Source organism: Alligator mississippiensis, chromosome 1, assembly GCF_030867095.1.
Source record: "Alligator mississippiensis isolate rAllMis1 chromosome 1, rAllMis1, whole genome shotgun sequence".
Lineage (NCBI taxonomy): Eukaryota > Metazoa > Chordata > Crocodylia > Alligatoridae > Alligator > Alligator mississippiensis.
In genome coordinates this window covers 220,855,897-220,870,498 of record NC_081824.1, presented here as the reverse complement: position 1 = coordinate 220,870,498, position 14,602 = coordinate 220,855,897, and the positions used below count along the sequence as shown (strand labels likewise).

General features: G+C 39.3%; 1 protein-coding gene across 4 annotated transcripts in view; it reads right to left on the bottom strand.

Moving 5' to 3' along the window:
* Positions 1 to 14,602, bottom strand: part of TASP1 (taspase 1) — a 161,668-nt gene that overhangs the window by 79,404 nt on the left and 67,662 nt on the right. For all 4 annotated transcript variants that reach the window (XM_006260835.3, XM_019500826.1, XM_019500827.2 and 1 more), the window contains 2 exons: positions 14,009 to 14,128; positions 13,141 to 13,219 (listed from right to left, as the gene is read on the bottom strand). In XM_006260835.3, coding sequence (XP_006260897.1) covers positions 13,141 to 13,219; positions 14,009 to 14,128 — 199 coding nt within the window. The remainder of the gene's footprint in view (positions 1 to 13,140; positions 13,220 to 14,008; positions 14,129 to 14,602) is intronic.

The following is a 14,602-nucleotide window of genomic DNA, read 5'->3' as shown; positions in this document are numbered from 1 at the left end:
ATGCCTTCAACATGACTATTCTGTTACCCCTTTGGAGCCAATTCCTCTTGCCAACATCCACATTTAAAATCCATGTGAGGAAAAAAAACAGTATAAACCTGCTACAGGATCCAGAGTAGAATCTATTCATGGAAATAATCAAGAATCCTGTAATAACTTTATGGATGGATTAGAGAAATTTAAAAGTATTTGATGCTGCCATCTTTCTTCTCACCCCAAATAATAGTTAAGCCTCAAGTAGCTGAGAGCTCAGCTATATTTTCCCAGTACATTTCCTCAGTCATCTGTAAAGTCTCATCTCTTGAATTAGTGGTAAGTGGCACTATAAGTGCCTGATGAGCCCACTTCCCCTGGTATCAATCCTATGCTGAATAAGAACAGTTCTTCTTCTTGTGTCTCTGCACCAGATTTGACCATTTTGTTACACATGCATTTTTTGTATTTTGTGAGGTCTTTCATTGTGCATGTGCCTTCAAGCAACAGGCATTGCGGTAGGTGTTGCATAGTCTAAGCCTCTGTGCTGCGATCACAGGTGGTTGAACCAATAGTATAGCCCGGGGGCGGGCAATTATTTCAGGTGGAGGGCCTCTTACTGAGTTTTGGCAAGCCATCAAGGGCCACATGACAGGCAGCCGAGGCAGATGTATATTAATTTTCTCAATTTTTTAGGGGCCCCGCGAGCCAGATATAATGGCCTGGTGGGCTGCATCCGGTCCACAGGCTGCATTTTGCCCACCCCTGGTATAGTCCCACTTCTCCATTTCTTGGAGCATTCTCCATTCCTTGGAGCATCCAACTCTGGAATGTAGGCAGTTGAGACATTGCCACCTTTGCTGTGGCTCATCAGCCTGTGGTGATAAGGACTTGGCAGTGGAAGTGGGAGAAGAAATTACTGAATCCTACGCAACAATTCCCTCAGGCTATCTACTGCTCTTAATTAAATGAAGAGCCCTGCACCAGAACAAATCCAACAGAAACTTAAGAGCATATACCTTCACTTCTCTCTCTCTCATTTTTTTATACAAGCATTTCCTAGATTCACTGGTTTGTAGGGTTTTTTGTTTCTGTTTGCTTCTTGTCAGGGACATCAGCAAATGTAAAGGAACCAGTTTCTACTTCAGGTCCATAAAAATGTTAGCAGCAAAGATATCCCTGACACTCAAAACAGATTTCAATCACTCTCCATTTTTCCTTTGCTGGAAAGCTACCACAGCATGTAGCTCTTGTTATGGGTTCTATGCCTGGAGGCAAAAACAACTTGTTCATTGAAATGTAACTGCTTACCAATCATTTGTTTCATTTGCACAGCTATTACATAAAATTAAATCCAAACAAATCAACTCATACACTTGCTCAAACACAGCAGCCAATTTCCAAACCCAGCTTCTATAATTTTTGCAGGGGTGCTTGTCTTCCTGCAATTACTTTCACTCAATGCCTAGCCCAATTTTAAATCCACAATCCCCTAGCATTTTAGCATGTTTTGTCCAATAACTATTTGGTTTGAATAGTGTCCACTACTCCAATTTCTTTAACAGATCCTATTACTCATTCTACAGCCAAACTCATTATTGTTGCTTAATTGGCTGGATAAAACAAGAACTATACTTCCCAACTTCAACCCTTCAGCTTGACGCACCTCTATCAGGGGTGTGCAAAGCGAGCCATATTTGATTTGGATTCAGCCCGATTCAGGGGACAGTGATTCGATTTGCTGATTTGGATCACCGTCCTGATTCAATTTGGCCGAATCTGAACCTGAAGATTTTATTCTGATTCAGAGAATCAGCAATTCGGCCACAGACACAGCTTTATATGTTTTTTCTACACACCTTGAGGTACCAGGCATAGCTCATGAACGATGAGATGGTGGGGTGGATGGAGTGTTCCACAGGAACGCCGGGGGGGGGGGGGGTCCCCCCTGTGTGCTAAACGACGGACCCGAAAGTGGACCAGAACTACTTCTGGTCCACTTCCAGGTCCGCCGCTGAGTGCGCAGCAGACCCCTGTTAATTTGAAACTTTGGTTGCTAATTTGATTCAGAGGAGATTTGACCCCGATTCAGTGGATGATTCTCTGAATTGAATCAGGAGACCCAATAATCTCTCCAAATCAAGTCAAGAAGCCTCCGATCGATTCAGAGAGATTCGACGATTTGGACATAGACATAGCTTTATATGTTTTTTCTACAAGGTGGCTTGTGAACACTGAGATGGTGGGGAAGATGGAGCATCCCACGGGAGTGCAGTGGGGTGCCCAGAACGCTCAGCGCTGGACCCGGAAGCGGACCAGAAGCACTTTTATAGAAGTGGTGCCTCCTGGATCTGGTGGGGCACTCAGGGTCCCCCCACAGCCAATCACTGAGCCGGAGGGGAGGAAAGGGGGGGGCAGGGGGCATCCCCCACTAGCTCGGCAGTGGACCCGAAAGTGGACTGGAAGTACTTCTGGTCCACTTCCAGGTCATCTGCCGAGCACACGGGTGTCTTCCCCATGCTCCTGTGGGACACTCCATCCGCCCCACCGTCTCAGCATTCACAAGCTGCACCTGGTACCTCGAAGTATGTAGAAAAAACATTTAAAGCTGTGTCTATGGCCAAATTGCTGATTCTTTGAATCAGAATCTAATCTTCAGATTCAGCCAAAACAAATCGGGACGGTAATCCAAATCAGCGAATCAAATCACTGTTCCCCCAAATCAGTCAAAATCCAAATTGAATATGGCCTGCTTCACACACCCCTAATCTTCATGCGTCTCTTTTCCTACTCCCCTTTCCCCCTACCTACTGCCTTCAGCATTCAATTCCCCAAACTGGACAAAACATTTAAATCATTCTGTCTGGGCCTCTAATGTTTATAACAATCCTTTTTATAGACAATTTTTTCAAGGTACCAACATTTAACTGTACTGCTTCCCTTAATATTTTGGATTATTGCCAAATTTCTCCGGTTTCAAACTGAATTTAAGATTGAATTGAACTTAAAGTCAAGAACCAAATCAGACCCTTGTCTTCCATTATACACATCAGAGAGCTGTACTTACAGGGATCGTGACAATCTACTTCTGTTTCCTTCCTAGCATATGCTTCCACTTCTGGTAAACTGCCAGAAAGAAGGACAAATTTCACCGCTTTGGCTCCTCTTTGGCCTCCTTTTAGTAATTTTGATCTGCAGTTAATACCAGCAGAGAGTCCAAAACTTAGTTAACTGCCAAATTACACAAGAAATCCTGGCTGGTATCTAAAGATATCAAGAATACAAGTTTACTCAACTTCTCCGCCATTCCAGGTGGAATCTCTTCTTGCTTTCTATTCTAACCTTTGCTTAGCCTTGGCCAACCAAGACTGATGACTAGCTCCAAATTTCACATCAAGAGCCTGTACCACATGAGAAAGTCCGCCTATTTACTAGAAACAAGTTCTATATTATCAAAACTGAACCACATAAATTGGCTGTTATAAACCTCTTAAGCCCATCTTCCCAACCATTCCTTTGGGTTATGATTTTAATTGGAGTTCTAATTAGGTCTTCCAGAAAGTTTCCCCTTGAAAATAATGGGTATTTTCCTTATTTGGGCTGGAATAACCCAACCTATCCATTCTGGAGCTCTGATAAGGGACAAAATTGTCACTATTTGTTCTTCCAAGTTTTCTTGCTGATCCAGTTCCACATACATGTTGCTGAGTTCACCACAGCCTCTGACCCTGTGCTTTCCCTCTCAAGATAATCTCATCTCTAAATATTTACAGCTGCTTACCTCAAAATTGGCTAAGATTTCATAACTTTTTTTTACTGTAAAGGATGCCTTCCAAGATTTGTAAGGTTTTAGATCACCTCAATAAGTTTACCATCCAGATCTGCAGTATTGCAGCTGGGCTTCCCTATGTGCCCTAACACTTTGTAGTTGCTACTCCAAAGCAAGATGTCAGTTCTACCTGCAAGCCATCTCATTCCTTTCTAGGAAACTTTAAGCTTTGTTTCTATGGCAAAACCTTCATACCACCTTTTAAATACGTCTGTCTAACTTTGGATCCTACTAATACTTCCATCATTTGATTGATTCTAGATCAACAGGACTAAACCTTTTTGATCCTATCAGTTGAACAATATTCAAGGTCTTATTTGTAATCACTGGGAGTAGAATTTGATGACAATGTATGTTTCTTTGATACAATCCTGTTTATTTAAAAATATATTTATATTTTCTACTCATCTACTTGCAAAACTGTACTGTGGACTAAATTAGTTATTGTAGGAATGTTAAAGAGGTTTCACTCTGTTGGTATTCTCTTCAAAACTGCAAAGATTTAATTACAAAAACTATAAAATATTAAAAATGAAGTAAATAACTTGTTTGAATCGCAAACATTTTCATGCAATTCTTTGGCCATTGTTCAAAAGGCATGCAGTCATTTCCTTTTTAATGGCTGCAAGACCTTTTCAAAGCATGCTATAACAGAGGAGTATGAATAGCCTGACTACTTTTAACAATTAAGCAGTTTAGAAAACAATAAAGGTAGATCAAAAATTGAATGTGTATTCTATGTACTCTGAACTGCTCATCTAAACTCCCTGCCCATAATCAATGGCTTTCTCAACCTGTTCTATATAGTTATAACCAAGACTCCCAATGCTGCAAAGGGGTACAGCTGCTTACAAGAAAAAGTCCTCTAATATAAAAATGTAATCATTTGCAGAACTGGAAACTTAAACTGCAAGCTTTCCAGCACAAAATGTCTTAAGTGTCTATACAGTGCTCAACACAACAGTTGATTTTTTTTTTCTCTGGACATCACTGAAATATAGAATTTCAATAAAAAATGTTCCTTTGAAAGAATCTAAAATATATTATCTGAAGTACTTTGATTAATCTAAATCCCCAAACATTGCTCATAACTGTAGTGTATCAATTTAATTATGTAGCAAGATACTAATGATCAACACATTTTTGATAAACTCATAAGGTAAAAAATTCTTATTAATTCAAGCAGAACAAAATAATCAATATTTTGCATTTCAGTACCCTTCACATGTTCTGCATATTCAGGACACTTTATAAGACCACAGTACTAATCCACCTGCAATAACACTAATTTTTGTTCCTGTTCATTCAAAAAAAAATTCCCCAATGATTTGACAGGTCAGTTACTCTGTGCAGTGTCACTACATTAATATTAAAACTAGAACTGACACAGGCTATCATTTTTCATTCATTTTCATTCTTTGCTCAACTCCCTGCGAAACAAAATTTCGGAGTTAAGCATCTGCCAAATGTATAAGTTGGAGTCAGATGCAAAATAACAAAGTTCATTTATTTTATATATGCCATTTAAATGCTTTACAAAAACTGTCATGAAAAGAAATCATTTAACTAGGAGTCATCTATCCATTTCCCCAATACATATTTAAAAAGATACAATCTATTACCTAGATTTTCTCATTCGGATAGCAAAAGTACCACAAAACAAGCACTTGCTATTAACTTCTATAAAAGTACTGAGTTTACATATATGCTCTTGAACTAGTTAGTTAAATACTATGGTCCTACATCAAACCTTACTCCCAGTGTCTTTGGATTCTGTTTTGTGAGGGCTGATCAAGATCAATATTACTGTCAGTCCAACATTATCTCTCAGTCCTTCATATCTTGTACTTCTCTCAAAATGTCTGGTCTTGGCTACTCTTGGAGATACCAAGCTAGATGAATACCTCTGGATCCTGCATGGCAATTTTTATATCCCTAGAGTTAGAGAACTCTATCTGAACTTCTCACAGCTTCTACTAGTCTTGAACTGATCATATGCAAGTATGCCATGCAAACTCCTGTATGGCTCATATGCACATGTAAAGTGATAAGGATGAAGTCCACGGCACACGAAAGGTAGCTTCCCTGAAGAAAGGTGAAAAATATGTTCCCTGAAGTAAATTTTCTTCTTCTTATGTTAATTATTTTTAATAAACATAGAAGTTCAAATAGAAGGACACTTTGAAAACAAGTTAAAATTGCTACAGAATACTAGTGCAAGACTCACAATGACCAATAAAACAGAAGACGACAGTAGTGCAAATCTGCAGGTGCATCACATGCACAAATACCTGAACACAGACACTATCCGTACTATTCACAGCATCAAACTGAAAGTCTAGATCAGGGACCAGCAACCTAGGCCCTGCAAAGAGACTGGATGTGGCCCACAAAGCCTAGATGTTGATAACAGGTTGGCACTGGCAGGGGAGGAATGGTAGCAGGGAGGGCGTGGCAGTAGCCCACCTTCAAGCCTAGCTCTGCTAAAGTGGCCTGCTGCTCCTATAAAAGGCCGCAAATCTTTGCTCTAGACAATTTACACCATTACTACCATGGGGAATTCAATTGTTGCCAAGATCCATAAATGAATATAGAGCATTTCCTTCCTGAAGCCACAGGTTTGAAACAGGTTTAAGTCATGAGCAGTCCAAAAAAAAATCACCGCTCACTGGGCAACTCTTCGGTGGTCTATATGAAGTGAGTTGTTCACAAACTGACAAATAAAAAGATTTCTTCATTTCTCCACTATGTTTAGATACCTATAAATTAAGTATAATAAGTTTGGACAGTAAGCAGGTACAGGTACATATTTTAAACAGTGGACTCCACGTTCTTCAAAAGTTCACAGGTTCATAGGAAAACAGGGCTGGAAGGGACTCCACAAGGTCATCTAATTCAGCTTTCTACTCAGGCAGGATCATCCCTGACTAAACCATCCCAGCCAGGTGTCTATTTAACCTGCTTCTGAAAGTTTCCAAAAACAAAGATTCCACAACTTTTCTAGGTAGCCTGTTCCAATGTTTGGCTACCGTCATAGCCAGAAACTTCTTCCTAATCTCCAACCTAAATTTGCCCTGCTGCAGGCCATTTGGCTTGAAGCCATTTTGTCCCACCCCCTACAGCCACCAAGAAAAGCCCATCACCATCCTCTCTATAATTGCCCTTCAGGTTTTTGAAGACTGTTATCAAATCCCCATCTCAGTCTTCTCTTCTCCAGGCTAAATAATCCTACTCCTCTCAGCCTTTCCTCATAAATCTAATCTCCCAGGTTTCTAATCATTTGTGGTGCCCTACACTGGCCTGTTTCCAAACTGTCCACATCCTTCTTGAAGTGTGACACCCAAAGCTAGACATATTACTCCAGGTGAAGCCTCAACACAGTGCTGAATAGAGCTGAAGAAACATTTCCCTTGATTTGCACATGACACTCCTGTTAACACAACAAAGGATGCTGTTGGCTTTTTTTTTTTTGCAACAAGAGCACACTGCTGGCTCATATTCAGCTTATGGTCCTCTATAAACCCCAGGTCCTCCTCTGCGGTACTGCAGACTAGCCAGTCATTCCCCAGTCTGCATATGTGAATGCAGTTATCCCCAGAGTAGGACTTCGCATTTGTCCTTGTTGAATCTCACTGCATTGATTGCAGACTATTTCTCCAGTCTATTTAGGTCATTCTGGATCCTAGCCCTGCTGCCCGAACTGTCCACCTAACTTGTCAACATTCTCAAATTTGCTAAATGTGCACTCAATCCCATCATGCAACTCATTAATGAAGATGTTGAAGAATACCAGACCCAGGTTATACAAGTAAACTTATACTGTTAATGTCAGTATTTAGAAAATGCTCATCAGAAGGTGGGAAAATGAAGGCCTCTTTTTCACCAAAAGTGAAAGAGAGACAGGCAGTTCAAAAACTTTCCTACCAATGTAATCTGACTCCAAGGGGAAAGTACTATAACTACTGAAAGGGAAACATGATAGATTAGGTTTTGGATCATTTCAAATTTTTAGCTTCCATGCTCTAGTCTCTAATGAATTTTGGCTACTAAAGATTATCAAGAGTATCAATTTGAATTAGTAGTCTAAAAGTGAAATGCTGCAAGTACATTTTCCACTTTTAAATAATGTGCATCTCACCTTCCCTCCTCTAACAATACTATTTGGTTGTCATAGATTAGATGAATTTACAGTTCATAACATCCCTCCCCCACAACACTACCCCCTAGAAAAGCTAAACTTAGTTAAAACTTCCAACTGTTTCCTTGTAATGCAATCGATATTTTGTTTTTATACTTACTGATGCATAGTTCGATGAAGGAAAATTAATTCCATACAAGACTACGCGTCTTAATTCTAAAACAATGTTATAGACATGAACAGTTACAAAAGCTTAATGCAAGAAAGGTAACTTACCCCATAACTGAATGGTGCACTTACAATTTAGTTTACTGTAGTAAGTTTACCATTACCCAAAGCATTAAGCCAGTGTTTTCAAAATTTAATAAGAGTGGGCTTTAGAGTAAAAGAGAGAATTTGGCTTGGCAAATATCTTAAGTACATTCTTGCACAGTTCACAAGCTGACCAATATATAGGCTAAATAAGAGACTTATTTAGGTCATCTGGCCCCTCCAGCTAATCATGACTGCCCATTACGGGGCCTGTAACAGTTTGATTTTAAATTTATCATGTGATAACACTTCCCTTAATTCCCCTTCCACCATCCATTAGTGTTAACTTTCATGTTGCAATGTTCTTGGAGTTTTGTTGCGAGAAATTTAAAAACATAGGTGTTGATTATTCTACTTAACATTACCTTAAGTTCCCTTCCTTGGCAATCAAACACTTGCAAAACGGTTAAATGTTCTTCCCTTTCCCTGACAAGTCATACATTTAGCGCTTTTAATCTTTCCTCATAAGTCAGTCTCTCCATACTCCCTTAATCAGTTTTATTGCTCACATTGTTGCATGATATTTTAAACTTGAGTTAGACATCAATATATTTTAAAAGCAGCACTGAACATAATCTTTTATTTTAGAATACAATTTATGAGCTTCTGAAAATGGAGAAGGAATAATACAGATTACAAGAGAGTTCCGACTTCCTGTAAACATTTCTATCACACAAACAGTTTAAAGGAAAACCAAAACCAAGAGTTTAATTAAACACCACTAGCCTGAATTTCATATCATTTAGTAAACAGATGGCTATGCTTCATAGACCATCAACAGTCTATTTCAACTAACTGGAATTGGTATTAATGTAATGTCATGCAAGCTAGAACTAAAGGATTTGAATCAACATAAAGAATGTAGTTATAAATAGCTATTGAAGTATTTACCACTAAAAAAATTGGTACCAGCATAAAGAGACTTCTATTTAAGGCCATCATTAAACCCAGACATCTTCCTTAAGTATATTAGGATGCTTGCTTGCACTTGCAGAAGCTTCAACAAATCCAGCTGGCCATTGTAAAGAACAATTTAGGAAAATTAAATAAAGGTGCCCTCTGATTTTTCATCAAACAACCCCTAACTTCAGAAACATGCTTACTAACAATTATGGTTCCAATCCTGCAAACACTTAAACACATGAGCAGTCCTTTCTAGTTCAATGGGACTACTCGCATACGCAAGCATTTATTACACTGAAATAAGCTGTACTCCTTTAGTAGAAAAACCTTTGGCTACCTTTGTCTTCAACAACACATTTCCCTGCACTAGTACAGGAATGAACATTTTGAATGAACAGCGTAAGTACATAGCAATAAAAAAATGTGAATACTCTAAGCTAGGTTGAAATACAGGAGAGATTATAAAAAGATTAAAAATGTAACACCGTCTATGGCTACTTACAGATGTGGGGAGCCTCCCACACCAAAACCTACTACTTCCAGCCCCCAAAAGCTCTACTTTCAGCTTGGTGCTCCCCCACACCAAGCACAGCAGATGCCCAGAAGAGGCACTGCATTAGTTTGACCCGGCTCATCCAACGTCTGTATAGATCGCGTTATTCCTCAGGGCTTTTGACACTTTTATCCAACATTGACTCCCCTAGTAGATAAAAGCACCAAAAAGCCTTGCTGAAGCACATGATCTATACAGACACTGGGCAAACATGCTTCCTCTTCTGGTAAAGCACTGTTTGGGGGTTTTTTTCACATCTATCAGCAGACAAATGAGATTATAGTTCCATCCATATTATTTTAAATCTGTACTGTACATGCCCTCTTCATATCTAGTCTGGACTTCTTCCACTAACTCTGTAATGGCATTCTAGAATTTTGCAACATATTTTGCTATATACAAATGAACGGAAACTGTTATGCATGAAATGAAGCAAAACTCCACAGTGGTAAGTCTCTTCTTTCTCCCTCACCTTTCATACAGTGAAAACTGGTAACTCAGGCCATTACCTAAATTAATATTAAGAAAAGAAGGAACTGGAAACAAAGCAACAATGGGCGGGGTGAGAAGTGATTTTTCTTTTGCATTCCTAATAATCAGATTAACAGCAATGATGCTTTCAGCAATCACTATCCTCAACTTCATCATGGTTCATCTTTATACTTTGTTGCTCTAAGTCACTCTTTACTGCATCTATCCAGCACATTTCAAATTTTCCTCTTTTTCCATGTATGCTGGGATGTCACGTTATGTATAGCATCCATGTCAGGTCCATTATTGACACACATCCAAATCTTTACAGCCGCCTTCCTCGAATAATCTATTGCAGTATTATTTCTTGTCCTGTTTCCTGATCACTTCAGTTTTAGTTTGATTAAGTGCTAAAGTTCTCAATATTTCCCTTGGGCAACTGATTTCCATAGTCAGCATCTTTCATTCATTTTATATTCCAGCATCTGACCCATACAATAGTATCTGCATGACAGTGGTGTCATACGTAGTGAGTTTTGGCTTTAATCAAAATATCTGTAGTTTTTCATATATGACAAGAGGTTTCTGAATAGAAGGAGAAGCTAATGCCAGACATCTTCACAATTCCCATTATTCAAACAGTAGTCCTCCAAGATCCACATTTTCCTCAAATGTTACTTCTTCCTCATGTCTGGGGGAAGGGGAGGGGAAACTTGTTGAAAGTTATCATAAAAGAAAAAGGTGAAAATGGAAAATTAGCAAATATAGAACAGATGAAAAGAAGGAGGAATGAACACAGCAGGGAAGCACTAATGTTTGCCTTTACTCATATAATTATAAAAAAAAAAAAAAAAATCAAAATGAAAGGGACCGCAGGAGATCGTCTAGGCCATGTACAAACATTCAGTTTCTTGTGGGAGAATTGCCATTCTCCTGGGAGAAACCCGAAATGCACAAACATTCATGTTGTTTCTTTTGGACCAACAATGGCAGTTCTAGGAGAAAAATAAGCTGATTCCAACCAGGTAGAAATCAGTGCTGGGGTGGGGAGGGACAGTTTTTCCTAGAAGAATGAATATTTGCACACTTTCCCCTGAGACCAGGAGGAACAGAGCTGGAGGGAAAATCTCCCATGCCTTCTTGAGATCAGAATCACCCTGGTCTGGAGAAGGTGCAGGGAGCAGCTGCTCCAGGGCATCCCTTAAACTCGGAGAGAAGCAACTGCCAGCTGCTCCCCACAAGCTCCTCACCCACCAGGATCCCCATTGTGAGAAGTGGGTGGTAGCTCGTGCAATTTAGAAGCCAGTACTACCAGAAAGCAGGCTCAGGGAAAGCCTACCCCAGCCCAGTTCCCAGTCCTGCCAGTTTCCCCTTTCCACCTGCACAACCCAACTAGGAAGCAAGAGCAGCAACTTAAAAGCCGGTGGAGCCAAGAAAAACAGTACACAGCTGCACCAGCAAGGGCCAGATGGTTCCAGGGCCGCATTCCCTCCGTACCCCCTCCCCTTTGCTGAACCGCACACCCTGACTTGCCCCAAGTGCCCCAGCTACAGGTGCTCTACGGCACAGGGTCCCCAGTACTTTGGGCTGCACCAACCTGCACCACCCCAGGGTAGGGGAAGCTGAAGAGAAAGATAACCTAGAAACCCCAACTACTTCAGCAGCTCAAGCAATGCAAGGGGAGGGAGCAGTGGCCACATGGAATCCCAGGGGATGCAATTTAACCCTTCCCAGGCCACATGCAGCTCACAAGCCATCCATTGGACAGCCCAGGTCTATAGTAAAGACTGGGAGACATGCAGAAGAGAAGTTAAATTTTTCATCTTATTTAAAACATTTGTGCATTTTATTTGAAAGATGGAATGTTTGAAAGATGAAAATATTTTGACCAACAAAATGGAAATCATTCCAATGTCATTCCACCATTTCAAATAAGATCTGTATTAGATAAGTAACTCAATTTCCTTCCTGCTTTACATTCACCAGAATAATCCATAATTTCAATATTTTTCACTGTGCTATATTATATATACACATTAGAAAATGAACTATATACAGCTATCATCCAGCTATTTCACCAAGGATAGATTGTTAAAATTGATGTCATTGTATAATGGTATTATTTAAAGATTATACCAACCAAAGGGAATATTAATACCAGTTTTGGTTTATCTGGTTCTAGAACATAACAAAATGCATACAGGAAGCTTAAATATGAAGGGACTATTAACAAGACAGAAACACTGTGGAAAAGGCTAGTCCTATCAACATATGGTATAATAGTTTTACCTTCTAAATCCATTAGTAACAAACTACTTTATTGGGAGAAGGCTCAAACATATCACTTTGAAATAGGACAATATCGGAATGAAGACCTAAACTTCATCTTATTTGTGCAATCATGAAGGAAACAGTAACAATAATACTTCACTTATTCTTTTCCCCTTAGGTGGAAAAGACTATCAAAATAAAAAGGACAGTATGTGGTAGAATAGAGGCCTTTCTGTATATATTGTAGAAATGCTTTAACACACTAGGATCTAGGAGGAAAACAAATGGAATTTATGGAACTACTCACAGAACAAATGGTGCTTTTATTGGGTTATAGTCCAAAGAACAGTAATGACAGGGAAGGACCCACCAGTCCATACAACTGCTGCTAAGAGCCAGATGTGCAATAGCTCATCTCTAGTAGCAAACATTCCCTCAACATTACAGTGATATGGAGAAACTGAGTATTGGAAATCCTCTCAGACGGTTGGGGTGGGGAGGGGTGAAAAAGAGATGGCCTAATATCAAACTCAAGTAGATTTTAAGTATCCAATAAGCTGAATTCAAGGGTTGTAAGAGAATACAGCCCAGGAACAGGTCTTAATAACTAGCTTGTTTTGAAGTTTTAAATATATTATAAAAGAAAATTGAACAGCAGTTCAAAATATTTATAAAAAAAGTAGTAAATACCTGAAGTACTCACAGCAGTGGAATAAGGATTGAGAACTCCAGTATTTTCAGCCCAGCACCCACATCCATAAAGAGCTGCCTGAGAAAAGAAGTTGATCTTTCATAAATTTAAGTACTCAGCCAGGTTTCTGAAGAAAGGGGGGTTATTATGTGGGATAATAATAAAGGAACCGGTTTTAAATAAGCCCAGTTACCATGGCATGGGGGAGGGGAGAAAAGACACAGGACTTAATGTGGGGGGAGGGAGAAGGGGGGGGATTTAGAGCACTGTTCTGTTAAAAAAAAAAAATCCTATGGACAGTCCAAAGAGGATTACCAATAGGACAGCACCAAAAATGGACAAACCAGTTGTCCAGCAGCTTCACTGTGTACTAAAAATTCCTGAAGTCTCTCAAAATTCCTATGCCTCCAGTCATCAATCATTTATTTTTCATTTGTCCTGAAACTGTGAGGCAACACAAAAGTGGGCCACTGGATTAAACTAAGGCCACACTTTCCACAATACTTGTATTAAACAAGGATTATATAAAAATAATCTAAGCATTTCAGATTTTCAGTGTTTCCTTTTAAGCTTTTTGGGATATTTATTGGAAGAATATACAAGTAGGAAGAAACAGTTTTTCTAATAGTGCATTCTGATATACAACATACTTGCTATTCCTGGTCCAGAGTGAAGTCCACAACACTTATAAAAAAATCTTTTAAAATGTCACCAAGAACAAAGCACTTTCATTTCCTATACAGAGGATTGAGATCTTCCCATTTGAGTGATATGGTGGTAGTGCACTACCACACAATTCTTGCCTAGTTTAAGCTTGTACTGTTATAGCTACTTCTTTGTAATTTCCAAAGAACTGGAACTAATCACCTGACCAACTCTTCCAGGATGCTTCAAAGCTAAACCTCCACTGGAGACAGCAGCAGCAACATTTCCTTCTTGGTCAACAACGACTGCACCAACTGTGTCCAGTGTTCCTGAGTCATTCTCCTATAGAACATACAAAAAGAAATAACTACTAAAAACAGCATCTTAACAAATTCTTAATGTCATATCACAATTCTTAGAGCTTGCAAATCAGTGTTCAGAAAAATCTGATGATTGACAAAGGGCTCAACTGAACAAAGCTGCCTCTGATGCTGTCCATATTATACATGTCCTGTGGACTGCTGCAACATGCTTAAAACAAAATCTAAAGAGAACTTCTTGGGATGTGAAGGTAATGCAAACCTCTGTGTTCATTCACTATTTGAATTCCCTGCTTACATGAATAAAGATGCTAATTAATACCAACTTGAACAGTGATAACCACTTGTCCACTAAGGGCAGACATATAAACATACTATTCTATCAGTCAACCCTTTATCCCCATCTCAAAAGCAGCCATAAAAAATTGCAGTTAACTAATCTGTGGGTTGGGGAGAGGGAGAAAGTCTTATAATTGGAATAAAACTACTGCATGGA